Genomic DNA, 14394 nt, shown 5'->3' with positions numbered 1-14394 from the left:
AGTGTGCTGGTTTAAACGCATAGTATTTTAAGCCTACTAATATCGCACCTTGATTGCATTGCAAATGCGAAAATTAATAAATGGACTCCTAGGTGTGATTGCAGTCAGTGGAAAGATGATGATGATGATGATGGTGGTGGTGGTGAGGGCCGTGCTGGTGAGAGCGTACAATGTCAAGTACAGCAGGTGATACCAATTAGTAGCAGTAGGAGAAAAAGCACGGAACGCTTACAGGCGGCTGCTATAGTATGACGGGACAGGGAGTAGGATGTACAGCGCATCTACAGCAGGAAACCTCTTCGCTACTTTCAGATATCTGCAGCATCGGCCACATATGTGTCGCGCACTAGCGAATCGCATTCCTCAGAAAAATGGCCGGTTCCGAGGACAGTGGCAGAGATACAGTATCATGCTCTAGTGTCTGTGTTGACGGTGCGGGGCAACGTCATCTCTCCGCGCCAGGAAGCTACGGGTACCGGGCAGGCACAGAAAGGCGGGGCACCCCGGATCCCGGGAGGATGGAGCCGCAGTTCTTCATAGGGGGTCCTGTCGCTGTCGGTGGGGGCATTGTTGGAGATTGGGAGGAAAGAGGAGGGGTGAGTCCCCTGGTGTCATATAGGTGACCTGTGTTGTCCCAGCACGTCGAGATGGTAGTCTTAGTAATAACATTGTTGTTCCAGCTCATATGTTGAAGGGGTTGTGTGCATATATGTGTAATGCATATATGTTCCTAAACTTGGTCCTCTGGACCCCACACAGTTTTTATGTTTTCCAGGTCACCTGTGGATCCCTAAAATGTGATGGTGATACACAGCGCATCTGCCGGGTGACCTGGAAAACTTGACCTGTGTGGGGTTCCATGGACCGAGTTTGAGAACCACTGGTGTAATGTATAGAAGTGCCCCCTGTACAATGTCCACTTTTCTTATATTGTACTCAATGCAGAGACTGGAGCTGTGTGTGGAACCTGGCACTGTAGTGTCTGAGAATATCTAGACATGACAAAGGCTGCAGTATAATCAGAATACTTTGTTATAATGGAATTAAAGCATCTAGTTGGATGTATAGGGGGGGGGGGGGGGGTACACATGGAGAGATCAGTGCTTAAATTCTAAGCAATTTGACTAGTTAAGTTAAGCACTGATCTCTCCGTGTGTACCCCCCACAGCGATAGCGATGTGCGGCCCCACGCGTCGCTATCACCGGTGCTAGATTGGCCTGCATGTAGGCTCAATCTTAACACATCGCTCATTTCACCCGCTGGGTGAAATGAGCGCACCACCCTGCCCCCGTCTGTCCGTCCCCCTCGCTCAGCACACATCACGCTGTGCTGAGTGTGGCGAGAGATGTGAGCTGAGCGGTCTGTGTTAAGATCACTCAGCACATATCTCTCCTGTCAGTACTGGCCTTTAGGCTGTATCAGTGGAGAACCAGCAAGGAGATCTCTAATACACTTTTCACACTGCCAATGTCGGATCCCAACCGGGAATTGTAAATGAGTCCTTCCTGGGTGGGATCCGGCATTGGACCCTAAGGGCTGTAACACACGCGCCAGCTCCCGCTGCCCGGCAAAATCCCGGACGGCTTTTTGATGCGCCGTGCTGCTGAGACACGTGTCCTTTCACACGGCACGGCTGCTGGGTTGCAGCCGGAACTATCCACTGGAAGGTCCGGCTGCCGGGGCCGTGCCGTCTTTGGAGGCAGTGAACCGTGTGTGTGAAGGGGAGCTCTACAGAGTTTCGCTAGAAAATACTTTTCTCTAACGTCCTAGTGGATGCTGGGGACTCCGAAAGGACCATGGGGAATAGCGGCTCCGCAGGAGACTGGGCACAAAAGTAAAAAGCTTTAGGACTACCTGGTGTGCACTGGCTCCTCCCCCTATGACCCTCCTCCAAGCCTCAGTTAGTTAGATTTTTGTGCCCGAACGAGACGGGTGCAGGCTAAGGGGCTCTCCTGAGCTGCTTAGTGTAAAAGTTTAAAGTAGGTTTTTTATTTTCAGTGAGACCTGCTGGCAACAGGCTCACTGCATCGAGGGACTAAGGGGAGAAGAAGCGAACTCACCTGCGTGCAGAGTGGATTGGGCTTCTTAGGCTACTGGACATTAGCTCCAGAGGGACGATCACAGGCCCAGCCATGGATGGGTCCCGGAGCCGCGCCGCCGGCCCCCTTACAGAGCCAGAAGACTGAAGAGGTCCGGAAAATCGGCGGCAGAAGACGTCCTGTCTTCAATAAGGTAGCGCACAGCACCGCAGCTGTGCGCCATTGCTCTCAGCACACTTCACACTCCGGTCACTGAGGGTGCAGGGCGCTGGGGGGGGGGGGGGCGCCCTGAGACGCAATAAAAAACCTTTTTTTGGCAAAAAATACATCACATATAGCTCCTGGGCTATATGGATGCATTTAACCCCTGCCAATTTTTCCATTAAAAAGCGGGAGAAAGGCCGCCGTGAAGGGGGCGGAGCCTATCTCCTCAGCACACTGGCGCCATTTTTTCCTCACAGCTCCGTTGGAGGAAGGCTCCCTGACTCTCCCCTGCAGTCCTGCACTACAGAAACAGGGTAAAACAAGAGAGGGGGGGCACTAAATTGGCATATTAATATATACAGCAGCTATATTAGGGAAAAACACTTATATAAGGTTATCCCTGTATACATATAGCGCTCTGGTGTGTGCTGGCAAACTCTCCCTCTGTCTCCCCAAAGGGCTAGTGGGGTCCTGTCCTCTATCAGAGCATTCCCTGTGTGTGTGCTGTGTGTCGGTAAGCTGTGTCGACATGTATGAGGAGGAAAATGGTGTGGAGGCGGAGCAATTGCCTGTGTTAGTGATGTCACCCCCTAGGGAGTCGACACCTGACTGGATGGTCTTATGGAAAGAATTACGTGATAGTGTCGGCACTTTACAAAAGACTGTTGACGACATGAGACAGCCGGCAAATCAGTTAATACCTGTACAGGCGTCTCAAACACCGTCAGGGGCTATAAAACGCCCGTTACCTCAGGTCGATACAGACACTGACACGGACACTGACTCCAGTGTCGACGGTGAGGAAACAAACGTATTTTCCAGTAGGGCCACACGTTACATGATCACGGCAATGAAGGAGGTTTTGAACATTTCTGATACTACAAGTACCACAAAAAAGGGTATTATGTGGGGTGTGAAAAAACTACCCGTAGTTTTTCCTGAATCAGATGAATTAAATGAGGTGTGTGATGAAGCGTGGGTTTCCCCCGATAAAAAACTGCTAATTTCTAAAAAATTATTGGCATTATACCCTTTCCCGCCAGAGGTTAGGGCGCGTTGGGAAACACCCCCTAGAGTGGATAAGGCGCTCACACGCTTATCAAAACAAGTGGCGTTACCGTCTCCTGATACGGCCGCCCTCAAGGAACCAGCTGATAGGAAGCTGGAAAATATCCTAAAAAGTATATACACACATACTGGTATTATACTGCGACCAGCAATCGCCTCAGCCTGGATGTGCAGTGCTGGGGTGGCTTGGTCGGATTCCCTGACTGAAAATATTGATACCCTGGACAGGGACAATATATTATTGACTATAGAGCATTTAAAGGATGCATTTCTATATATGCGTGATGCACAGAGGGATATTTGCACTCTGGCATCAAGAGTAAGTGCGATGTCCATTTCTGCCAAAAGAGGGTTATGGACGCGACAGTGGTCAGGTGATGCGGATTCCAAACGGCATATGGAAGTATTGCCGTATAAAGGGGAGGAGTTATTTGGGGTCGGTCTATCGGACCTGGTGGCCACGGCAACGGCTGGGAAATCCACCTTTTTACCCCAAGTCACCTCACAGCAGAAAAAGATACCGTCTTTTCAGGCTCAGTCCTTTCGTCCCCATAAGGGCAAGCGGGCAAAAGGCCACTCATATCTGCCCCGGGGCAGAGGAAGGGGAAAAAGACTGCAGCAGACAGCCTCTTCCCACGAACACAAGCCCTCCCCCGCTTCTGCCAAGTCCTCAGCATGACGCTGGGGCCTTACAAGCGGACTCAGGCAAGACGGTGGGGGCCCGTCTCAAGAATTTCAGCGCGCAGTGGGCTCACTCGCAAGTGGACCCCTGGATCCTGCAGGTAGTATCTCAGGGGTACAAATTGGAATTCGAGACGTCTCCCCCTCGCCGGTTCCTGAAGTCTGCTTTACCAACGTCTCCCCCTGACAGGGAGGCGGTATTGGAAGCCATTCACAAGCTGTATTCCCAGCAAGTGATAATCAAGGTACCCCTCCTACAACAGGGAAAGGGGTATTATTCCACGCTGTTTGTGGTACCGAAGCCGGACGGCTCGGTGAGACCCATTTTAAATCTGAAATCCTTGAACACTTGCATAAATAGGTTCAAGTTCAAGATGGAGTCACTCAGAGCAGTGATAGCGAACCTGGAAGAAGGGGACTATATGGTGTCTCTGGACATCAAGGATGCTTACCTCCATGTCCCAATTTGCCCTTCTCACCAAGGGTACCTCAGGTTTGTGGTACAGAACTGTCACTATCAGTTTCAGACGCTGCCGTTTGGATTGTCCACGGCACCCCGGGTCTTTACCAAGGTAATGGCCGAAATGATGATTCTTCTTCGAAGAAAAGGCGTCTTAATTATCCCTTACTTGGACGATCTCCTGATAAGGGCAAGGTCCAGAGAACAGTTAGAGGTCGGAGTAGCACTATCTCAAGTAGTACTACGACAGCACGGATGGATTCTAAATATTCCAAAATCGCAGCTGATTCCGACGACACGTCTGCTGTTCCTAGGAATGATTCTGGACACAGTACAGAAAAAGGGGTTTCTCCCGGAAGAGAAAGCCAGGGAGTTATCCGACCTAGTCAGGAACCTCCTAAGACCAGGCCAAGTGTCAGTACATCAATGCACAAGGGTCCTGGGAAAGATGGTGGCTTCTTACGAAGCGATTCCATTCGGCAGATTCCACGCAAGAACTTTTCAGTGGGATCTGCTGGACAAATGGTCCGGATCGCATCTTCAAATGCATCAGCGGATAACCCTGTCTCCAAGGACAAGGGTGTCTCTCCTGTGGTGGTTACAGAGTGCTCATCTCCTAGAGGGCCGCAGATTCGGCATTCAGGATTGGGTCCTGGTGACCACGGATGCCAGCCTGAGGGGCTGGGGAGCAGTCACACAGGGAAGAAATTTCCAGGGCTTGTGGTCAAGCATGGAAACGTCACTTCACATAAATATCCTGGAACTCAGGGCCATTTACAATGCCCTAAGTCAGGCAAGACCTCTGCTTCAGGGTCAGCCGGTGTTGATCCAGTCGGACAACATCACGGCAGTCGCCCACGTAAACAGACAGGGCGGCACAAGAAGCAGGAGGGCAATGACGGAAGTGGCAAGGATTCTTCGCTGGGCGGAAAATCATGTGATAGCACTGTCAGCAGTGTTCATTCCGGGAGTGGACAACTGGGAAGCAGACTTCCTCAGCAGACACGATCTTCACCCGGGGGAGTGGGGACTTCACCCAGAAGTCTTCCACATGATTGTGAACCGTTGGGAAAAACCAAAGGTGGACATGATGGCGTCCCGCCTCAACAAAAAACTGGACAGATATTGCGCCAGGTCAAGGGACCCTCAGGCAATAGCTGTGGACGCTCTGGTAACACCGTGGGTGTACCAGTCAGTGTATGTGTTCCCTCCTCTTCCTCTCATACCAAAAGTACTGAGAATCATAAGAAGGAGAGGAGTAAAGACTATACTCGTGGCTCCGGATTGGCCAAGAAGGACTTGGTACCCGGAAATTCAAGAGATGCTCACGGAAGACCCGTGGCCTCTACCTCTAAGAAAGGACCTGCTCCAGCAGGGACCATGTCTGTTCCAAGACTTACCGCGGCTGCGTTTGACGGCATGGCGGTTGAACGCCGGATCCTGAAGGAAAAAGGCATTCCGGATGAAGTCATCCCTACCCTGATCAAAGCCAGGAAGGATGTGACCGTACAACATTATCACCGTATTTGGCAAAAATATGTTGCGTGGTGCGAGGCCAGGAAGGCCCCTACAGAGGAATTTCAACTGGGTCGATTCCTGCATTTCCTGCAAACAGGACTGTCTATGGGCCTAAAATTAGGGTCCATTAAGGTTCAAATTTCGGCCCTGTCAATATTCTTCCAAAAAGAACTAGCTTCTGTTCCTGAAGTTCAGACGTTTGTCAATGGAGTACTGCATATACAGCCTCCTTTTGTGCCTCCAGTGGCACCTTGGGATCTCAATGTAGTTTTGGGGTTCCTAAAATCACATTGGTTTGAACCACTCACCACTGTGGACTTAAAATATCTCACATGGAAAGTGGTAATGCTGTTAGCCCTGGCTTCAGCCAGGCGTGTTTCAGAATTGGCGGCTTTATCCTATAAAAGCCCTTACCTAATTTTTCATACGGACAGGGCAGAATTGAGGACTCGTCCTCAATTTCTCCCTAAGGTGGTTTCAGCATTTCACTTAAACCAGCCTATTGTGGTGCCTGCGGCTACTAGGGACTTGGAGGATTCCAAGTTACTGGACGTAGTCAGGGCCCTGAAAATATGTTTCCAGGACGGCTGGAGTCAGAAAATCTGACTCGCTGTTTATCCTGTATGCACCCAACAAGCTGGGTGCTCCTGCTTCTAAGCAGACTATTGCTCGTTGGATTTGTAGTACAATTCAGCTTGCACATTCTGTGGCAGGCCTGCCACAGCCAAAACCTGTAAAAGCCCATTCCACAAGGAAAGTGGGCTCATCTTGGGCGGCTGCCCGAGGGGTCTCGGCTTTACAACTTTGCCGAGCAGCTACTTGGTCAGGGGCAAACACGTTTGCTAAATTCTACAAATTTGATACCCTGGCTGAGGAGGACCTGGAGTTCTCTCATTCGGTGCTGCAGAGTCATCCGCACTCTCCCGCCCGTTTGGGAGCTTTGGTATAATCCCCATGGTCCTTTCGGAGTCCCCAGCATCCACTAGGACGTTAGAGAAAATAAGAATTTACTTACCGATAATTCTATTTCTCATAGTCCGTAGTGGATGCTGGGCGCCCATCCCAAGTGCGGATTGTCTGCATTACTTGTACATAGTTATTGTTACAAAAATCGGGTTATTGTTGTTGTGAGCCATCTTTTCAGAGGCTCCTTCTGTTATCATGCTGTTAACTGGGTTCAGATCACAAGTTGTACGGTGTGATTGGTGTGGCTGGTAAGAGTCTTACCCGGGATTCAAAATCCTTCCTTATTGTGTACGCTCGTCCGGGCACAGTATCCTAACTGAGGCTTGGAGGAGGGTCATAGGGGGAGGAGCCAGTGCACACCAGGTAGTCCTAAAGCTTTTTACTTTTGTGCCCAGTCTCCTGCGGAGCCGCTATTCCCCATGGTCCTTTCGGAGTCCCCAGCATCCACTACGGACTATGAGAAATAGAATTATCGGTAAGTAAATTCTTATTTTTGTTAGGTTTATTTTCAGGGAGCACTGCTGGCAACAGGCTCCCTGCTTCGTGGGACTGAGGGGAGAGAAGCAGACCTACTTCTGTGAGTTAAAAGCTCTGCTTCTTAGGCTACTGGACACCATTAGCTCCAGAGGGTCTGATCAATTGGTATATCCTAGCTGCTTATTCCCGGAGCCGCGCCGACGTCCCCCTCGCAGAGCCAGAAGAGAGAAGCCGGGTGAGTAACAGAAGTAAAGAAGACTTCAGTGAAGGTGGCAGAAGACGTCAGTCTTGGAGGTACCGCGCAGCGCGCCATTGCTCCCACACACACCAATGGCACTACACGGGTGCAGGGCGCAGGGTGCGCCCTGGGCAGCAATAAAACCTCATTTTAGTTCTGGTAAAGAGGTATATAGTGCCCAGGCACTATATACAGACCCCCGCCAGCATGAAAATAAGCGGGACATAAGCGCCCCATTAGGGGGCGGGGCTTCGTCCATCCAGCTCTTATCAGCGCCATCTTTTCTCTTCACAGCAAGCTGCAGAGACGCTGGTCCTGGCCCTTCACTGCTGTCTCAAGTAACAGGGTGTAAAGACAGGGGGGGGCACAGCATATTTGGCGTTGAATATCTATATATAAAAGCGCGTCTGGGGCATTGTATATCCCTTCAGACCGGGGGTGGCGCTCGGTGTGAGCTGGCAAACTCCCTCTCTGTCTCTCTGAAGGGCCTTACTGTGGGTCTGTTCCCTATAGCCCAGTGTGTTAGTGGGTGTCGGTACGCGTGTGTCGACATGTCTGAGGCTGAATGCTCTTCCCAGGAGGAGGCTGGTGTGGGGACAGAACAGAATGTGGGAGTGACTCTGTCGGCACCGCCGACTGCTGATTGGGTAGATATGTGGAGTGTCTTGAATGCAAGTGTGGCTTCGTTGCATAAGAGATTAGACAAATCTGAGTCTCAGGACCAAGCATGGAGACAATCCATGGAAGATGTTTTGTCACAAACTCAGACCCCCTCAGGGTCGCAGAAACGTTCATTTACCCAAATAGCAGACGCAGATACCGACACGGATTCGGACTCCAATGTCAATTATGGTGATGCCAGGTTGAATCCTAAACTGGCTAAGAGCATTCAGTACATGATTGTGGCGATAAAAGAAGTGTTACATATCACGGAAGACCCTGCTGTTCCTGAGACAAGGGTCTGTATGTTTAAAGGAAAGAAACCTGTGGTAACATTTCCTCCCTCTCGTGAACTGAATACTCTTTTTGAAAAGGCTTGGGAAATTCCTGACAAAAGGCTGCTGATTCCCAAGAGAGTTATTATGGCATACCCGTTTCCCTTTGAGGATAGCAAAAAGTGGGAGTCGACTCCCAATGTGGACAAGGCTCTAACACGGCTGTCCAAGAAGGTGGCGCTTCCGTCCCCTGACACGGCGGCCCTAAAGGATCCTGCGGATCGTAAGCCGGAAACTACCTTGAAATCTATTTATGTCACTACGGGTACACTGCTCAGACCTGCGGTGGCGCTATGGAGGCGCTGCCGTATAAAGGTGATGTTTTGTTTGGTGAGGGACTCGCGGACCTGGTATCTACAGCTACCGCGGGTAAGTCATCTTTTCTACCTTTTGTCCCTCCACAGCAAAAGAAAATGCCTCTGTATCAGATGCAGTCCTTTCGGTCTAGTAAATTAAAAAAAGGACGAGGGTCCTCCTTCCTTGCTGCTAGAGGTAAGGGAAGGGGAAAAAGATCACCGGCGGTGGCGAGCTCCCAGGAGCAGAAGTCCTCCCCGGCTTCTGCCAAGTCCACCGCATGACGCTGGGGCTCCGTTGCAGGAGTCCGCACCGGTGGGGGCACGTCTTCAGCTCTTCAGTCGGGTCTGGGCTCACTCAGGCTTGGATCCTTGGGGGCTGGAGATTGTGGCCCAAGGATACAAACTGGAGTTTTAAGACGTGCCCCCCCTCCGATTTTTAAAATCGGCCTTGCCAGCTTCTCTTCCGGAAAGAGAAGTGGTGGGCGCTGCAATACAAAAGCTGTGTCAACAGCAAGTCATTGTCACAGTGCCCCCGTCACAACGGGGAGAAGGGTTTTATTCAAGCCTGTTCGTGATCCCGAAGCCGGATGGCTCGGTCAGAGCGATTCTGAACTTAAAATCCCTCAATCTATAATTGAAAAGATTCAAATTCAAAATGGAATCTCTCCGAGCAGTGATTTCCAGTCTGGAAGGGGGGGGGGGGGGGGGGGATTTTATGGTGTCAGTCGATATAAAGGATGCTTACCTCCATGTCCCCGTATATCCTCCTCATCAGGCTTGCCTGAGGTTTGCTGTTCAGGATTGTCATTACCAGTTTCAGACGTTGCCGTTTGGTCTTTCCTCGGTCCCGAGGATTTTCTCCAATGTAATGGCGGAAATGATGGTGCTCCTGCGCAAGCAGGGTGCCACAATTATCCTGTACTTGGATGATCTCCTGATAAAGGCGAGATCAAAGGAGCGGTTACTAAAAAACGTTGCGCTCTCCCTGTCAGTTTTGCAGCAACATGGTTGGCTCCTGAATTTGCCAAAGTCACAGTTGATTCCGACAACACGGCTGTCGTTCTTGGGCATGATTCTGGACAGAAACCGGCAAGGGTGTCGATTCATCAATGCACTCGGGTGCTGGGGAAGATGGTGGCAGCCTACGAGGCCATCCCGTTTCGCAGGTTCCATGCCAGGGTTTTTCAGTGGGACCTGTTGGACAAGTGGTCCTGATCTCACCTACACATGCACCGGAAGATAAGCCTATCTCCCAGGGCCAGGATTTCTCTCCTGTGGTGGCTCCAAAGTTCTCACTTGTTAGAGGGACGCAGGTACGGGATCCAAGATTGGGTCCTGGTAACCACGGATGCAAGTCTCCGGGGTTGGGGAGCAGTCACACGGGGACAGAATTTCCAGGGAAAATGATCAAGCCAGGAGGCTTGTCTGCACATAAACATTCTGGAATTAAGGGCCATCCACAAAGGCCTTCTACAAGCAGAACATCTTCTTCGCGGCCTGCCCGTCCTGATTCAGTCGGACAACATAACAGCAGTGGCGCACATAAGCCAGGGCGGAACAAGGAGCGGCGATGGCGGAGGCCACAAAGGTTCTTCGCTGGGCGGAAAGACATGCAAGCGCTCTGTCAGCAGTCTTCATTCCAGGAGTGGACAACTGGGAAGCAGACTTCCTCAGCAGACACGATCTCCATCCAGGAGAGTGGGGTCTTCATCAAGAGGTATTTGCAGAAATGACAAGTCGTTGGGGACTTCCTCAAATAGACATGATGGCGTCTCGCCTCAACAAGAAACTTCAGACGTACTGTTCCAGGTCAAGAGACCCTCAAGCAGTAGCAGTGGACGCCCTAGTGACACCGTGGGCGTATCAGTCGGTCTATGTATTCCCTCCACTTCCACTCATCCCAAAGATGTTACGGATCATAAGAAGAACAAGGGTTCAGGCGATACTCGTTGTTCCAGATTGGCCACGAAGGGCCTGGTATCCGGATCTTCAGGAATTACTCATAGAAGATCCCTGGCCTCTTCCTCTGAGAGAGGATCTGTTGCAGCAAGGGCCGTGCATATTCCAAGACTTACCGCTGTTGCGTTTGACGGCGTGGCGGTTGAACGGAAAATCCTAGCGCGGAAGGGTATTCCCAGAGAGGTCATCCCCACTCTACTGAAAGCTAGGAAGGAGGTAACGGCGAAGCATCACCACCGTATTTGGAGAAAATATGTGTCTAGGTGTGAATCCAAGAAGGCTCCTACGGAAGAATTTCAGCTGGGTCGGTTTCTCCATTTTTTACAAGCAGGTGTGGATGCGGGCCTGAAGTTAGGCTCCATTAAAGTGCAGATTTCGGCCTTATCAATTTTCTTTCAAAGGGAATTGGCCTCGCTTCCAGAAGTACAGACTTTTGTGAAAGGCATGCTGCACATCCAACTCCATTTGTGCCCCCAGTGGCACCATGGGACCTTAACGTGGTGTTGCCTTTCCTTATGTCACATTGGTTTGAACCTTTACAAACGGTTGAGTTAAAATTTCTCACTTGGAAAGTGGTCATGCTATTGACCTTGGCGTCCGCAAGGCGGGTGTCGGAAGTTGGCGGCTTTGTCTCACAAAAGCCCCTATTTGATTTTCCATGAGGATAGAGCGGAGTTGAGAACTCGTCAACAATTTTTACCAAAGGTGGTTTCTTCGTTTTACATGAACCAACCTATTGTGGTACCTGTGGCTACTGATGCCTTGGCTGATTCAAAGTCTCTCGATGTGGTCAGAGCTTTGAAAATTTATGTTGCCAGAACGGCTCGTATTAGGAAAACGGAGGCTCTGTTTGTCCTGTACGCTTCCAACAAGGTTGGGGCTCCTGCTTCTAAGCAGACTATTGCACGCTGGATTTGTAATACGATCCAGCAGGCTCATTCTACGGCAGGATTGCCGTTGCCGAAATCGGTAAAAGCCCATTCTACCAGAAAGGTGGGCTCGTCTTGAGTGGCTGCCCGGGGAGTCTCGACATTACAACTTTGCCGAGCAGCTATTTGGTCGGGTTCAAACACTTTTGCAAAATTTTACAAGTTTGATACCCTGGCTGATGAGGACCTCATGTTTGCTCAATCGGTGCTGCAGAGTCATCCGCACTCTCCCACCCGGTCTGGAGCATTGGTATAGACCCCATGGTCCTTTTGGAGTCCCCAGCATCCTCTAGGACGAAGGAGAAAATAGGATTTTAATACCTACCAGTAAATCCTTTTCTCTTAGTCCGTAGAGGATGCTGGGCGCCCGTCCCAGTGCGAACTCTATCTGCAGTACTTGTTCTTAGTTATTGCTTTTATTACACAAAGGTTGTGTTTTGGTTCGATCAGCCTGTTGCTGATTTTTTGGTTCATGCTGTTAACTGGTTAGTTAAATGCCATGTTGTATGGTGTGTTGTGGTGTGAGCTGGTATGTGTCTCACCCTTAGTTAACAAAAATCCTTTCCTGGAAATGTCCGTCTCCCTGGGCACAGTTCCTGAAGGTCTGGAGGAGGGGCATAGAGGGAGGAGCCAGTTCACACCCATTTAAAGTCTTAAAGTGCCCATGTCTCCTGCGGATTCCGTCTATACCCCTTGGTCAATTTGGAATCCCCAGCATCCTCTACGGACTAAGAGAAAAGGATTTACCGGTAGGTGTTAAAATCCTATATTTTTTTTTTTTTTTTGCTTTTATTTTATATTTTATATTTTTTTTGAGGGGGGGGGCTTTGTCATTAGCCCTAATTCCCAGCTTTCTTTTCTGTTCAGTTTTATGGTCACTTTTACATTGCGAGATGAGTTTAAACTAACGTTTTCCTTCTATTATCAATGTTGCTATTTCAAGGCTTTTGGGTACACAAAGTTCTGCCCAGAGTACACCAACGGGAGGTCTGACTGGCACCCCAACCGCTGGTATGACTTCTGGGATTCAGTATTACTACTCTGTGAAGTATTTGTTGAAATCCATCTGGTGGAAGACACAGAACAGATTCACCTGGTCAATGGTCTGTCCAGCATACATCCGACTTGGACCTCAACCCCCTAATATGTCTTCTGGGATCCATTGTTACCACTCTGCGGTTTTCATCCAAATCCATTCAGTGAATGCTCAGAAAAGGCTCCACGGGTCAAAGTTTTGCCCAGCGTACACCAACATGAGGTCTTGGGACAGGTCTAATATAATACCAAACCCCTGTGTCGTCTATATGATAGATCCATTTCCTAATTTTATATGCACATACAGCCTATAAAAGAAAGGACTACAGTAGCGTTTTTTTTATTTTTTAAGCATCTTTTAGAATTGAATGTGGTAAAAGATAGTATAACTGTAAAAGTACACAAGGTGGAGACAAAGGCTGTGTTTTCATAGTTGTTTCTGTGTGTGGTTTGCTTTATAATAGGATGAAGAGTATGGCGAGGCAGAGGATGATGCTGAGGTACAGCAGGAATGTCTGCAGAAATTGTCCAGCCGTGACTACATCATGGAACCTGCTATATTTAACACCTTAAAGAGGTTATAGCTTTTATTTATTTGTTTCTTCAGCAAAAATGTTTGATTTTATTTTTTTTAAATTAAGAATACCCAGTTACTAATGGTGCCCACACACTGTGCGATTATTGCATGTCATTTCAACTTTTTTGTTCATATCGCATTGCGTCTAGTTCAAATCGCACCGTGTTCATGTTCCCTTGCGATGCACGCTCCCATGTAGTCCATTTTGCAAGGTAAAATAGTATGTACATTCAGGTATTTTTGTACTACATCGCATACATTACATATTGTAGTGTTACCAAAATTGGTTGTAGTTCAAATCACATGTAGTTAAATAGCATACCCATTTAGACCAAATCGCATAGCACACATAGTATAGTCTCAAAACGCACCTAGCACAGATCTCACGTGTGTGGGCACCATTATGACTTTTCCTGATGCACTTTTGCATCGTATCTCTTTACTTGGCAGCTTCTGTTGACCAATGCATTAAAAGTTACAAGATCGTGTTGCAACTAAAGAGATTGCACAAATTTTTTTTATTTTTTTTTAGTCAGCCTCTGGGGGACACTGGCGCAACTTCAAGATGGGGTGGGGGTGAAATTATGGTGGTTTACAGGGAGCTAGCACTTTAAATAATCTAAAAAGTGAAACAGGCTCCTCCCCCTCTATCCCCCATCATCCCTCAGTTTTAAATTTGTGCAGAGGGAGCCGGTCACTAACTGAACGCCACAGTTTTATACTTTGATTTTATTTTACTTTAATTTTCTTTATTCTATGGGAGTACTTTGGTCTCCCTAAACCTCAGGAGCCCTTCGCAACGTAATAGTGAGAAGTGGGGTCCAGTTTGCCCACAGCATCCTGTGCTGTTAACAGAGTACAGTGCTTAGACGAGAAGCACTGTCTCTGCAATATAATTTCAGCCTCCTGAGGTCTCCAGTCGGGTGAGTAACCTGATAGCGCCGCGCAGCA

General features: G+C 49.2%; 1 protein-coding gene across 1 annotated transcript in view; it reads left to right on the top strand.

Annotated features, from left to right (window-relative positions):
• The first annotated feature begins 234 nt into the window (after positions 1-234).
• Positions 235-14394, top strand: part of NELFCD (negative elongation factor complex member C/D) — a 74371-nt gene continuing 60211 nt past the window's right edge. The window contains exons 1-2 of the mRNA XM_063959382.1: positions 235-596; positions 13331-13443. Coding sequence (XP_063815452.1) covers positions 372-596; positions 13331-13443 — 338 coding nt within the window. The 5' untranslated portion in view covers positions 235-371. The remainder of the gene's footprint in view (positions 597-13330; positions 13444-14394) is intronic.

Source organism: Pseudophryne corroboree, chromosome 3 (genome assembly GCF_028390025.1).
Source record: "Pseudophryne corroboree isolate aPseCor3 chromosome 3, aPseCor3.hap2, whole genome shotgun sequence".
Classification (NCBI taxonomy): domain Eukaryota; kingdom Metazoa; phylum Chordata; class Amphibia; order Anura; family Myobatrachidae; genus Pseudophryne; species Pseudophryne corroboree.
The sequence above is the reverse complement of the archived record's forward strand: the minus strand, read 5'-3'. Positions and strand labels throughout refer to the sequence as shown.